Source organism: Cnephaeus nilssonii, assembly GCF_951640355.1.
Source record: "Cnephaeus nilssonii genome assembly, chromosome: 2".
Taxonomy (NCBI): domain Eukaryota; kingdom Metazoa; phylum Chordata; class Mammalia; order Chiroptera; family Vespertilionidae; genus Cnephaeus; species Cnephaeus nilssonii.
Window position 1 is genome coordinate 80905900 of NC_137073.1, and position 13982 is coordinate 80919881.

Consider the following 13982-nt stretch of genomic DNA (forward strand, 5'->3'; position numbering starts at 1 on the left):
ATTTGTGACAACATGGATAGACCTAGAGGGTATAAAGCTAAGTGAAATAAATCAGAGAAAGACAAATTCTGTATTATTCACTGTGGAATCTAAAAGACTAAATAAATGAACAAGCAAAACAAACAGACTCATAGATACAGAAAAACTGACAGTTGCTATAGGGTTGGGTGATGGCAATATGGGCGAAAAGGTGAAGGGGATTAAGAGGAACAAATTTAAGAGTTATAACATAAATAAGTCATGGGGATGTAAAGTACAACATAGGGAATAGTCAATAATATCATAATAATTTTGTACAGTAACAGACGGATAGTGAACTTTTTGTGGTGATCACTTTGTAAGGTGCATAAATGTGAAATCTCACTATTATACACCTGAAACTAATATATGTCAACTCTGCTTTAATTGAAAATAACGTCACATTCCAAAATAAAAATTAGACATGAAAAATAAATAAATCATAAAAAAGATTTTTAAAAAGTATGTTATTTTCAATCTATGGCTCGGAATCTCCATATGCAGAGGGCCACTTCACTTATACATACATTTTTTTACTGTAAGGTTGGTCGTGGCCCCTAAGCCCCACAACCCCCACATTGTTCAAGGGTCAATTGAATTAGCCTTAAAACGAAAATGTATTGGTTATTGACAACTGAAACACAAATAGGGCACTAATCACTGTAACCTGAACCTAAACCTACAATGAATATAAATACATTCTAAATCCTTATAGAGGAAGTGTTAATCATTTTCCTATGAAATACACAACTTCATTGTTTTATATTAAACAATTAAGATAATTAGGATTTAGTAAATGAAGACATGCAATAAATTTATATATTTATTTTAAAGTAACTTTTGCTTTTAATGGAGATGGGTAGACATGATGATTAATTCATTTGCCAAAATTAACTGTTAATTTTGAAAACAGGGAGACTTTTAATCTCTCCTAAAGTGGTTTTCATAATAAGACCTGAAATTTAGGAAAACTGAAATATAGAATAACTGTTGGGTACTCATATCATCAAGACAAAGAGCTATAGAATATGATTGCTAGGTATCCTCTGGCACTACTGCACTAACTTTTTGAGGCTTATCTGTCAAGATTTTCTCCCGTTGTTATAAAGAATTAATTACTAGAGGCCTGGTGCATGACATTCGTGCACTGGGGGGTGGGGGGGAGTCCCTCAGCCTGGCCTGTGCCCTCTCGCAGTCCAGGATCCCTCAGGAGATGTCTGGCAGTCGGACATCCCCCGAGGGGTCCTTAGCACTACTGCAGAGGCAGGAGAGGGACATCCCCCAAGGGGTCCTTAGCACTACTGCAGAGGCAGAAGAGGGACATCCCCCGAGGGGTCCTTAGCACTACTGCAGAGGCGGGAGAGGCTCCTGCAACTGCCACTGTGCTAGCCAGCCGTGAGCCCGGCTTCTGGCTGAGCAGTGCTCCCCCTGTGGGAGCGCACTGACTACCAGGGGCAGCTCCTGCATTGAGCATCTGCCCCCTGGTGGTCAGTGCTCATCATAGCGACTGGCCGTTCGGTCAATTTGCATATTAGCCTTTTATTATATAGGATGACTGAGTATTAAGTGTTCACTGAAGTCTTCTATCTTTGGGTAGAGCATTTAGAATTTACCCTTGTTACGTTTCCTTTTTTCATAAATTATAAAATAAACACATGCTCATTCTAAAATTTTCAAGTGTCTACTTTTCTCTCACTCCAAGGTAAGCACTTAACATTTTGGAATACATCTTCCATTCTCTTCAATGTATACTAAACTAACGAAGACTGTACATCCCAGGAGAACTACCATGTCTTTTTTACATCTCATCATTAATTGTATTTCCAGCTTCTAATAAAGTATTTGGTACAGAGTGGTCTCTCAATAAATTAAATAATTTGTTCAGGTTCAATTCATATATAATGTTGCACAATTTTTTTCCTTTACACTAAATCTTTCATGTCAGTAATGATGGAGCTACATTATATCCATTCTTATGGATATATGAAACTGTGTAATCAACAATAGACACAGTTGTTACTAGTTTCTCATCATTACAAACAACAGGGCAATGGATATAAATAAATATATAAATTTAAGGATATATGGATATGTACATACATGTATCCCAGCATTTAAATTAAAAGGACATTTTAATTTTCTTATACTTTTTAAAAAAATGTATTTTATTTATTTCAGAGTGGAAGGGAGAATGAGAGAGAGATAGAAACATCAATGATGAAAAGAATCACTGATCAGCTGCCTCCTGCACACCTGCCACTGGGGATCAAGCCCACAACCCGGGCATGTGCCTCCTGATTCATAGGTCGATGTTCAACCACTGAGCCACGCTGGCCAGGCTCATTTTTTTTATACTTATTCTTGACCTTGCTTTAAGCTCTCATAGGTCCCTTATATAATATAAATTTTATATATATAAAAACTAAAACAATAATACATTATAATGACTTTTCAATTTTGTATTTTTATTTGTTAAAACACAATATAAATCTTAATAATATAACATGTTCCCAAGTACAAAAACTTAGGGGGGGGGTGGGGAATCTTACCATTCTTGCTGACATCCAGTTCCCTGAGATTAATGAGATTTGCAATAGATGCTGGTAATGTTGTTAAATCGTTGTCTGGCAAACTCAGTTTGTGTAGAGATTGACAGTTAAAAAGTTGCTATTAAAACAAGGGAAGAAAGGACTTTGATCATTTCTTAAGTTTCCTTAATTTTTCATTTATTAACCTTTATACAAATAAACAGTATTATTAAAAGTGAATCAGTTATACCTATACAAATACCAAGAAAAGTATCTTGTTTTATGCTCTTATGAATCTGAACACAATCAACCTACTCAAAATGATTTACATCCTCACTCACACTTCTACCTTGAGCAAAATGCACTAAGTGAGAATATGGTTGTATTCTCTATTGAGGTAGTAAAAAAATAAGTGGCTATAAAATATTGTAAATTTTGGAGCTTGTATTTCAAGCACCCTTATTCCAAAATAAAAGTTTACATACATTAAATTTAAATAAGTACAATCGACTTAAAATTTATTCAAAATATAGAATTCCGGTATGGGAGGACAAAATAAATATGGGAGCAAATATATTGTTATGCTAAGATCACAATTAAATGTGACCTAAAAATATATTTACCGAAAGCAATAGGTAAGTGAGCCACTTCTAAGTTCCATACAAAAAAACACACAACACAACAAAAACCTGTATTGCGCACAGATTTTTAGGGCAGTGTAAATACTCTGTATGACACCATAATAATGGATACATGCCATTCATTATACATATGTCCAAACACACAACATGTATAACATTAAGAGTGAAACCTAATGTAAACTATGGACTTTAGGTGATTATGATTTTTCAACGTAGACTCCTCAATTAAACAAATGTACCATTTTGGTGGGAGATGTTGATAATAGTGGAGGCATGTGTGAGGACAGAGTGGGTATATGGGAAATCTGTATACCTTCCTGTTAATATTGTTGTGACTCAAAAACTGTTATAACAAAATAAAGTCTTTTAGGAAAACAAAACAAAACAAAAAAACTGTTGTCAGAATGGCATTATGAATAAGCCCTATCTAAGAAGGGCATTCTTCCAAAAATGAAAAATGGTAGGTATAAGTGATTCAGTTATTTGCACTATCATAACAAGCCTCTCTCTTTTCAACAATCCCTAGATTGATACCCCCACTGGTGGTGATTAGAGAAAGAAACTAATCTTAGTCTTCCACATTCTCTAGGAGAACTACCTAAGATAAATTATTTGCTGAAGAACAACATGGAAAAAGTATATTACACAGCACTTGATCACGACATAGGGAAATAATTCATAAACATGCAACCCACAAACTTTTTTTTAAAAAAATGTTTTATTGATTTCAGAGAGGAAGGGAGAGGGAGAGAAACATCAATGATGAGAAAGAATAATCGATCAGCTAACTCATGCACACTGGGGATCGAGACGGCAACCCTGCCATGTGCCCTGATCGGAACCAAACCACCTGATTCATGGGTTGACGCTCAACCACTGAGCCACACCAGCTGGGCAACTCACAACCTTTAATATTTTATCCATAGCTATATATGATTTCTTTATAAGACAACCTAGAATGGCACTGAATTTTAAAATGTTCTGTTTTAAACAATGAGGTACCATCTCACACCTGTCAGAATGGCTATCATCAACAAATCAACAAACGACAAGTGTTGGCGAGGATGCGGAGAAAAAGGAACCCTCGTGCACTGCTGGTGGGAATGCAGACTGGTGCAGCCACTGTGGAGAACAGTATGGAGTTTCCTCAAAAAACTGAAAATGGAACTCCCATTTGACCCAGTAATCCCACTCCTGGGAATATATCCGAAGAAACTAGAAACACCAATCAGAAAGGATATATGCACCCCTATGTTCATAGCAGCACAATTTACAATAGCTAAGATTTGGAAACAGCCTAGGTGCCTGTCAGCAGATGACTGGATCAGAAAACTGTGGTACATCTACACAATGGAATACTATGCTGCCATAAAAAAGAAGGAATTCTCATCATTTGCAGCAACCTGGATGGAATTGGAGAATATTATACTAAGTGAAATAAGCCAGTCAATGAAAGAAAAATACCACATGATCTCACTCATTTATGGATAATAAAGAACATTATAAACGGATGAACAAAAAGATAGATACAGAGACAGTAAAGCAACAAACAGACTTTCAAATTACAGGGGGAAAGTTAGGGAGAGGGGGGGGGAGATAAGAAATCAAACGAAGGACTTGTATGCATGCATATAAGCATAAACAATGGATGCAAAACTCTGGGGGGTGAGGGCAAGTGTGGGTGTAGGGTGGGGGGGTAATGGTAAGATATGTACACATATAATACCTCAATAAAAAAAAAAAATTAAAAAAAAATGTTCTGTTTTACTAATGGCCACTGAAATACAAGCCTTTTTCAAAACTGCCATCCAGTAGGTATACACACAGACATACAAATCTAAAATTTTTCATGTAACAATGGATACATACAACATACTCTATTTTCTATTCCATTAAAGTTAGTATTGTTGATAAAATATAGAATGCCTGATTAAATTAGGTCTCAGGTAAACAATAACTTTTTAGTAAAACTATGTCCTATATATTGCATAAGACACACTTATACTGAAAAATTATTTATTATTTATCTGCAAATTGTTTTTAACTGGGTGTGCTATGATTTTATTTTCTAAATTTGCAGTAATAATCATAGCTTATTATTTGGAAATGCACTCGCATTAAATTGACTTTTAAGCCATTCATGTGTCTACCCACAGTTAGAAAAGTACTGTTGTTTGGGTGGCAAATGGTTCTAACAATTAAATTAAAGCTATTGCAGCTTTTCCATTTAAAAAAGAAGAAGAAATGTGTAGAGAATAAAGAGGGATTAAGATTTAAGGGAAAAAAGTAGTCACAAAATGTTTTAATCAAGTAGGTAAGATGAGATGTTTCATGGCAACAATCCAACTTCTCCTTCTAGTTGTTTCTACATTTCAGAAATATTAAGTCCTCCAAAACCTTTCCAAACAAACTGAAATGAGGTAAACAGAATGCTATCTCTAAGAAGCTGTTTAACAACTAAATTAAAATGTAACAAACAAAAAATGCCAATTTATCCCCAATGATAATAATGATCGATGTTTTATAAAACCAGAAAAAGAAAATTAACTTCAATTCTTTGTCTAGTTAAATCTATTGGCTGCAGAAATTGTGTAGTCTTATTATCTACCTTAGTGGCTATAACAAAACTGGAATTAAATACAAAATGTTGTTATTTACACAACTACTCAAGCAGTTAACATGAAGAGACAGAGGTTAAAAATTCCATTTTAAAAATGGTTGGGCCTGGCTGGAGTGGCTCAGTTGGTTGAGTGTCATCCGGTGCATCAAAAGGTTGCTGGTTCTATTCCTGGTCAGGGCCCATATCTAGGTTGCAGGTTTGATCCCTAGTTGGGGAGCATATGGAGGGCAAGTGATCAATGTTTCTCTCTCACATACATCTATCTGTCCGTCCGGCCGTCCATCCGGCCGGCCATCCATCCATCCATCCATCCATCCATCCACCCACCCACCTACCTACCTCTCCCTTCCTCTAAGTATGTCCTTGACTGAGGAATATATATAAAGTGCGGCATACCCTAAGACAGTGATGGCGAACCTATGACACGCGTGTCAGCACTGACACGTGTAGCCATTTCTGATGACACGCGGCCGCATGCCGAGGATGAAACATTTGCTGCTCCTGAGGATGAAACATTTGCGACTAGAGCCTTGGAGTTAGTTTTTTCCTCAAAGTGACACACTACCCGAGTTATGCTCAGTTTTTTGGCGAAGTTTGACACACCAAGCTCAAAAGGTTGCCCATCACTGCCCTAAGATAAAATTAAACCAAAAAAATGGAAACAGTGCACACAAATACAGAGTGTCCCAGAAAAAGTATACACATTTCAATAGCTGAGCTCAATTTTGAAAATGAAATGTACTTTAATAAACACTGCCTTTATAATTATTGTGTGCATATATTTTTAGGGGATACCTTATACATCTGCAGCATTATGGCAACATTGGGAATATCATATTTCTAGGTATAAAAATAACAAGGCAATCCTTTAAAGACAGTATTAACATACCTTTGGAAGCTCTTCAATCTGATTAGCATCTAAATAGAGCTCCTCCAAAGTTTTTTCAAAAGTAAAAATCTCTTTGGGAACCTGTTCCAAACTGCAATGAGAATAATCAAGAGTAGTGACAGTCTCCTCTTCCCCTCGTAGGCATCGACAGGGTACCAACCGCACAAACAAACTTCGTTTTGTAGTCATTTTTAGACACTGCAATATTCAAATAAGAATAAATTTAGTTAAAAACATACATATTAACAAAATAAAAGGAAAAAACATACATATTAAAACCATTTTTCAAAACAAATTATGCATTTATCACAATTTATGTATCACAGATAAATACCTCCACACCTACGTTCAATGAAATGCATTTAACATTGCTGTACTATACTATTTATATATATTACATTTCAAATTAAATTCAAGCACTTCTGGCCCTGGCCACGTAGCTCAGTTGGGTTAGAGCGTCATCCCAATATTTTCGGGTTTGATGTCCAGTCAGGGCACATACAAGAGGCAACAAATGAATGCATGAATAAGTGGAACAACAAACCCATGTCTGTCTGTCTGTCTCTCTCTCTCACTCCCCATTTCTCTCTCATAAAAATATACATAATAAAACTCAGTTTTAACAGTTTCTTTGAGTCTTTGTTTCTATATGAAGGCTCACATGTCATTTATAACTTATCTACAATAATAAAAGAGAAATATAAGCTAATTAGACTGGATGGCCGAACAGCAGAAGGACCATCCGGACTACCTTCAGGACGAAGCCAGGGCTGCGAGGGCCACGACCCTTGTAACAATTTCATGCATTGGGCCTCTAGTATTAAATACATGTGTATGCTTTTCTCCTGTTCATCTGTCTTTGTTAGTTTAATTTTCAGATGCAGCCAGGGACCCAGAGATGGTTAAGGAAAATTTTTTCTTTCCTTACACTATGATATCAAACATCAAATGTTTCTATAAAATCTTTGTCTCATGGAGATCATGACTATAATTAATAATACTGTACTGCGTATTTTAAAGTTGCTAAGAGAATAGATCTTAAAAGTTCTCACCGCAGGAAAAAGTATTTGTAACTATGTGTGGTGATGGATGTTAACTTTATTGTGGTGATCATTTTGCAATATATGCAAAATATCAAATCATTACATTCTACACCTGAAACTAATATGCCAATTATACTAAATAAAAAGAGTAATAAAAATCTTGTCAACAAATAAATATTCAGTAAAGTTTACTGAATGCTATTAACAATCTATCCTATCTAATAAAGAGGGAATATGCTAATTGACCCTCACGCCATTGCAAAGATGGCGGCACCCACAGCCAATAAGGAGGGAATATGCTAATTGACTGTCACACCCTCAAAGATGGTGGCGCCCAGTCCCTCAACCCCCTAGCTGCCCAGGGCTGGCCCGAGGCTCAGGTAACCAGGGCCGGCTGAGGCTTGTGCTGCCGGCAGTGGCAGCAGCAGAAGTGTGATGGGGCGTCACCTTCCCCTGATCACCGGGTCACATCCCGCCCCTGAGGACTCCTGGACTGTGAGAGGGGGCAGGCCGGGCTGAGGGACCTTCCCTCCAGTGCATGAATTTTCATGTACCAGGCCTCTAGTGTTTATATGAAGAGGGTTACTGATAAGAATAAGCAATTTTATTAATTTTTAATATATTTTACTGATTTTTTTACAGAGAGGAATGGAGAGGGATAGAGAGTTAGAAACATTGATCAGCTGCCTCCTGCACACCCCCTACTGGGGATGTGCCCGCAACCAGGGTACACGCTCTTGACTGGAATCGAACCTGGGACCCTTCAGTCCACAGGCTGACACTCTATCCACTGAGCCAAACCAGTTAGGGCTAAGCAATTTTATTGATCTAGTAAAATTTTAATTGCAAAAGGTGAATTTAGTTTGCACTTATGTGTTTATAAGATAAAAAAGATTCCAAAAAGTAAAGGCAAAATGTTTTGTTCAAGAGATTCTAAGACTAACTGATAATGAATCAGGGAATAAAAACAATGGAAAAGCATCTCATCTCTGCCCAATATGGTAACCACTAGACCATGATGCATTTTAATCTTAAATTCAAGTTAAACCAAATACAATTTAAAATCTAGTTTCTTGTTTGCACTAAGCACATTTTAAATGCTCAGTAGCCACATGTGGCTATGGCTATTATACTAAGTAAGAGAAGATACAGAACATTTCTATAACTGAAGTTCTATGGAACTATGGTGAGATATCTCTATTATTCTGGTTCATCATATTATAACTACTTTGCTTATCCTATCTAATAAAGAGAGAATATGCTAATTGACCCTCATGCTGTTGCAAAGATGGCAGTGCCCACAGCCAATAAGGAGGCAATATACTAATTGACTGCCCCGCCCTCAAAGATGGCGGTGCCCACAGCCAATAAGGAGGGAATATGCTAATTGACTGTGACGCCCTCAAAGAGGGTGGCGCCCAGTCCCAGCCCCTCCAGGGTGGCAGGCGTGTGGCAAGACTGGGCCCGCCCCACACGCCTGCCTCTGGAGTCCCCCAGTCCCTTCAGCTCGCCAGCAGCCCAGGGCCAGCCCGAGGTGCAGGCAAGCCTCGGATGGCAGCTGCCCAGCCACCCAGGGCCGGCTGAGACTTGCGCTGCCGGCAGTGCCAGCAGTAGAGGTGTGATGGGGTGTCGCCTTCCCCTGATTACTGGGTTGCCTCCTGCCCCTGAGGGCTCCTGGACTGTGAGAGGGGGCAGACCGGGCTGAAGGACCACCCCCTCCAGTGCATGAATTTTCAAGCACCAGGACCCTATATTTACATAATACGATAGTAGCCAAGAACTTGAAAAATATGGCCTGAAAGTCCATTTTCCAGAAATCATAATGGATTTGTGAGTATAATTTATGAGAATAAAGGACATGGAATGTTATTATTAAACTAGAGGCCCAGTGCACAAATTCATGCATGGGTGGGGTCCCTTGGCCTGGCTGGTGATCAGGGCCAATCGGGGCTAGCCGGCTGGGGGAGGGACCGCAGCCAGAGTGGGGAGGGATTGCAGGAGGTTGCCCAGCCACAGGAGGTTGGCTGTGGGAGCCCACTGACCACCAGGGGGCAGCTCCTGCATTGTCTGCCCCCTGGTGGTCACTGCGTGTCACCGGTCGAGCAGTTGTAACACTTAGGCTTTTATTTATTATATATATATATATATATATATATATATATATATATATATATATATATATGAGATTTTAAAAAGTTGTTTTAGATATTATCTGTGTACGTCACTTGAGGTATAAGGCAATTTACAGGGCAGAGTAATTGGGTTTTTTTATTGCATTTATTGGAGTGACACTGGTTAACAAAATTAAACAGGTTTCAGGTGTATAGGTCTACAACACACCATCTGTACACTGTATTGTGTGTTCACCACCCCAAGTCAACTCTCGGTCCACCACTATTTGTGCACCCTCAAAGTAATAGTTAACGAAGGTAAAAACAACTTCCAAGATTTTTCTATATTGCAAATCATGATCATGTCGCAGACAGATGTTCAGAAACCGCAGAAGTCAGAAGAGACAATTAACTCAGAAAAGGAATTAGATGCATACCTCTAGGAAGCTACAAAAAGAGTTTATATCTCAATGAAAACTTTCTGTGAACAGAGGCTATGAAGAGAACAGTTTAGACCTCAGATTAAATACAGTGGGCCTTGAGCCAATACAAAAATGAACCCAATTCAGCAGACTAAATACTGCTGATTGAAAATGAGGGAACCTTAATTATTGAGGGGAGAGGAGGAAATAAGTGAGTGACAATACCCAAAGAGATCCTCCCTTACACAATATTGTAAGAAAGCAAACCAAAGGGAGAAAGCCTTGCCTGGTCTGAACAGGAAGTGATCAACATGGAGACTACTAATTAGAATTTTAGTGTTGTGATAAGCAAGAGTCACTTCATATATCAGACTTAACATGGTAATGAAAAAATTTTCTAATCAAATGGAGAAAGAGGAACGATCCAAGAAAAAAAGGCATAATAATAAGCCAAAATACTTTCTTTTTCTTCCCCCAAAACACTTTATAACAACAACAAAAATTAAAGCCACTTACCACTTGGCTGAATTTATCTCCCTGCTGTTTCTTAATTGAGCCAACATTCTATGAAAACAAACAAACAAACAAAATTAACACAAAAATTAGATCTTTATGACTCTAAGAAACATCTTTTCTAATTTCTTATTTACCTCAAAATGTAAATTAAAATTCTCAAAAATTCACCAGTGTAAACTGACACATGCAAACTTGCTAACTTCCAAATAAATGGCTAACTTTTTAAAAAAATATATTTTATTGATTTTTTATAGAGGAAGGGAGAGGGATAGAGAGTGAGAAACATCAATTAGAGAGAAACATCGATCAGCTGCCTCCTGCACACCTCCTACTGGGGATGTGCCCACAACCACGGTACATGCCCTTGACCGGAATCGAACCCGGACCCTTCAGTCTGCAGGCCAATGCTCTATCCACTCAGCCAAACCAGTTAGGGCTAAATGGCTAACTTTTCAATCAGTCATTGGATTATTCTTAATTCATTTGTAAGCTATCTAGAGCCCTGCTCTATATCAGATAACAAATATCTCTCAATCTACCATTAAAATTCCATTTATATGAACTTACTGAGAAGTGATCAAGTTTTTACAAGCAATAAATGCTAATCACCAATTATATAGAAATTTAGTAGTTTTTATGTGGCAGAAGGTATTAATTGCTTATCAGATTCTATTTCTCCTTTCCAGAAATTTCCTTCTCTCAGGCTGGTAATGGAACCCACTAAATACCCACTTTTAAGCTTTCCAAGGCTGGAAAGGCAATGAATGGATAACAAAACCAATGACATATACTCAGAAGTCTGCTTTGGAGGTGGAATGAGGAGGGTTGGTTCTAAAAAATTTTTTTTTAATGTGCTTTCCATATCCACGACTAAATGTGAATGTAATGTCTACCATGCAACAATCATCCTAGAACCATAAAAGTCAGCAAGCAAGAGGATTAACACCAAATCAATAAGGCTGAAAGTGTAGAAGCACAAAACCAGCTGTGGAGTCTCTAATAGTACTGCTGTTAAAAATAGCTGAAGCTATGCTAACTACGATCTAATTCTGGTTTTCTTAGTTTGTAAAAAAACAAAATTTCTATTTGCTTAAACCATTGCTAAGTTTTCTATACCTGTAATCAACATATTCCAAAGTGAGATAACCTGAAACCCAAAACAATCGCATTAAAAAGCATATACATCATAATCTTTCTTAAAAATTCAGTGATATTAATAAATGTGTTTCAAAGTTTTATAGAATCACTCTAATGCAGGGGTCCTCAAACTTTTTAAACAGGGGGCCAGTTCACTGTCCCTCAGACCGTTGGAGGGCCGGACTATAGTTTAAAAAAAACTATGAACAAATTCCTATGCACACTGCACATATCTTATTTTGAAGTAAAAAAACAAAATGGCAAAAACACCCGCATGTGGCCCGCGGGCCGTAGTTTGAGGACGCCTGCTCTAATGTAACAGAGTATTTGTCTCTATGCTAAGTAGCCTGCTCTAATGTAACAGAGTATTTGTCTCTATGCTAAGTAGTTTTTAGGACTACTGAGTTGTTTAATCTTCTCCACAAATTCTACATATAGTACATGCCACAAACGATACCTTTGTATGTAGCAAGCAAAGGATGGCCACTAAATTTGTCATTCTACATATTCCCACATATGTGATAGCCTGGTAGAATGGAACTGCCAATAAAACTGAGATGGACTAAGACCATGGAAGGAGCATGTTGGAGAGAAGACAGATGAGAGGGGCTTGTGCTTTGAAACATTAGTGTAAAACACCTGACAGATGTCTTAGTGGGATCCTGAGTGGACAGTTGGATATGGGTGTTCAGAGATGGAGGAAAGAGATCCAAGCTGAGGATATAAATTTGGAAGTCATCTGCTTAGAGATGATATTTAAAGCAATAAAATTAGGTGAAAGCATCAAGGGCATAAATGTAGAAAGAAAAAAGATAGTTTCAAGAAGTTATCAGCTACTATTATGTTAATGAGAATTACCACTGTATAGGAATGCAAAGGTTATTATCTTGACAAGATCACTTATTGTGGAGTGGTGGAGACCAAACTGTTTGGAGGGGATTCAAGAAATAAGAACAGCATAACCTGACATAACAAATATAGACAACTCAGGCTGTATGGCTATGGAGGACATTAGAAAAATAGAGCAGTAGTGAGGGTAGAATGAGTCACAACAATGGATCTGTAGGCAGGTGGAAATAATCTAGTTAAAGAAAGAGAAGAAAAGCCCATTGAAATTTTTTTAAAAGCAATTTAGGCAACAATTCACACAGTCCTAGCAAAATCTCTCACCAATAAAAAAGCTTCCCATGAGGAGGAAAACAGAAACCTGGGGTGCAATGGTGGAACTAACTGAATAAAATTCATGTAGAGTATTTTATATTACCACACCTTCTAAGAGATTCTGATTTAGGAAATATATAATAAAACCGTAATATGCAAATCGACCGAGCGGCAGAATGACCGGTCGCTATGATGTGCACTGACCACCAGGGGAGCACCGCTCAGCCAGAAGCCAAGCTGAGGAACCCCCACCCCCAGTGCACGAATGTTGTGCACCAGGCCTCTAGTTAGATATAAAACTCAAGATTCTTCCCTCACTTCTACTTTCCCCCACCCTCAAAACTCAAGATTCTTTATCATGAAGGAAAATTTCTCAAGGTAGAAGAAAAATCTTCCGAAATCTTCTCCATGTCAGTTTCAGAGGAATGACATAATTTGTAGAACAAGAGGGCCTATTTTTACAGAAAACAATTTTTCATTCCACTATCCAATATAATAAAAGGCTAATATGCAAATAGACCGAAAGGCAGAACAACCAACCAACCAGTCGCTAAGATGTGCGCTGACCACCAGGGGGCATGCGCGGAACATGGCAGGCGTCAGCCACAGGGGGATGGTGGAGCAGGTGAACGGGGGCACCAGACCAAGGTGGGGCACTGGCCACTGTCATCGGAGTGAGCCTCTGGTGGTTACTGAAAATTCTTTGCTCCTGTGTACCACAGTCCCGCCCGGCGCTCGCACCTGCTGCCGGCACCGGCCCTGCTCACACCTGCTGCTGGCGCTGGAGCCACCACTGGCACCTGCTGCCGACGCCCAGCGCCGGCCCCAATCACTCGGTGCTGGCAGTAGGTGCCGGCCCTGATCGCCCCTCAGGGCTTCTCTGCCCCTCCTGCTCC

At 38.5% G+C, this 13982-nt stretch overlaps 1 protein-coding gene across 12 annotated transcripts in view; it reads right to left on the reverse strand.

Annotated features, from left to right (window-relative positions):
- ERBIN (erbb2 interacting protein) overlaps window positions 1-13982 on the reverse strand; it is a 112525-nt gene that overhangs the window by 64473 nt on the left and 34070 nt on the right. For all 12 annotated transcript variants that reach the window (XM_079784515.1, XM_079784509.1, XM_079784517.1 and 9 more), the window contains 3 exons: window positions 10789-10836; window positions 6697-6894; window positions 2568-2685 (listed from right to left, as the gene is read on the reverse strand). In XM_079784515.1, coding sequence (XP_079640641.1) covers window positions 2568-2685; window positions 6697-6885 — 307 coding nt within the window. In that variant the 5' untranslated portion in view covers window positions 6886-6894; window positions 10789-10836. The remainder of the gene's footprint in view (window positions 1-2567; window positions 2686-6696; window positions 6895-10788; window positions 10837-13982) is intronic.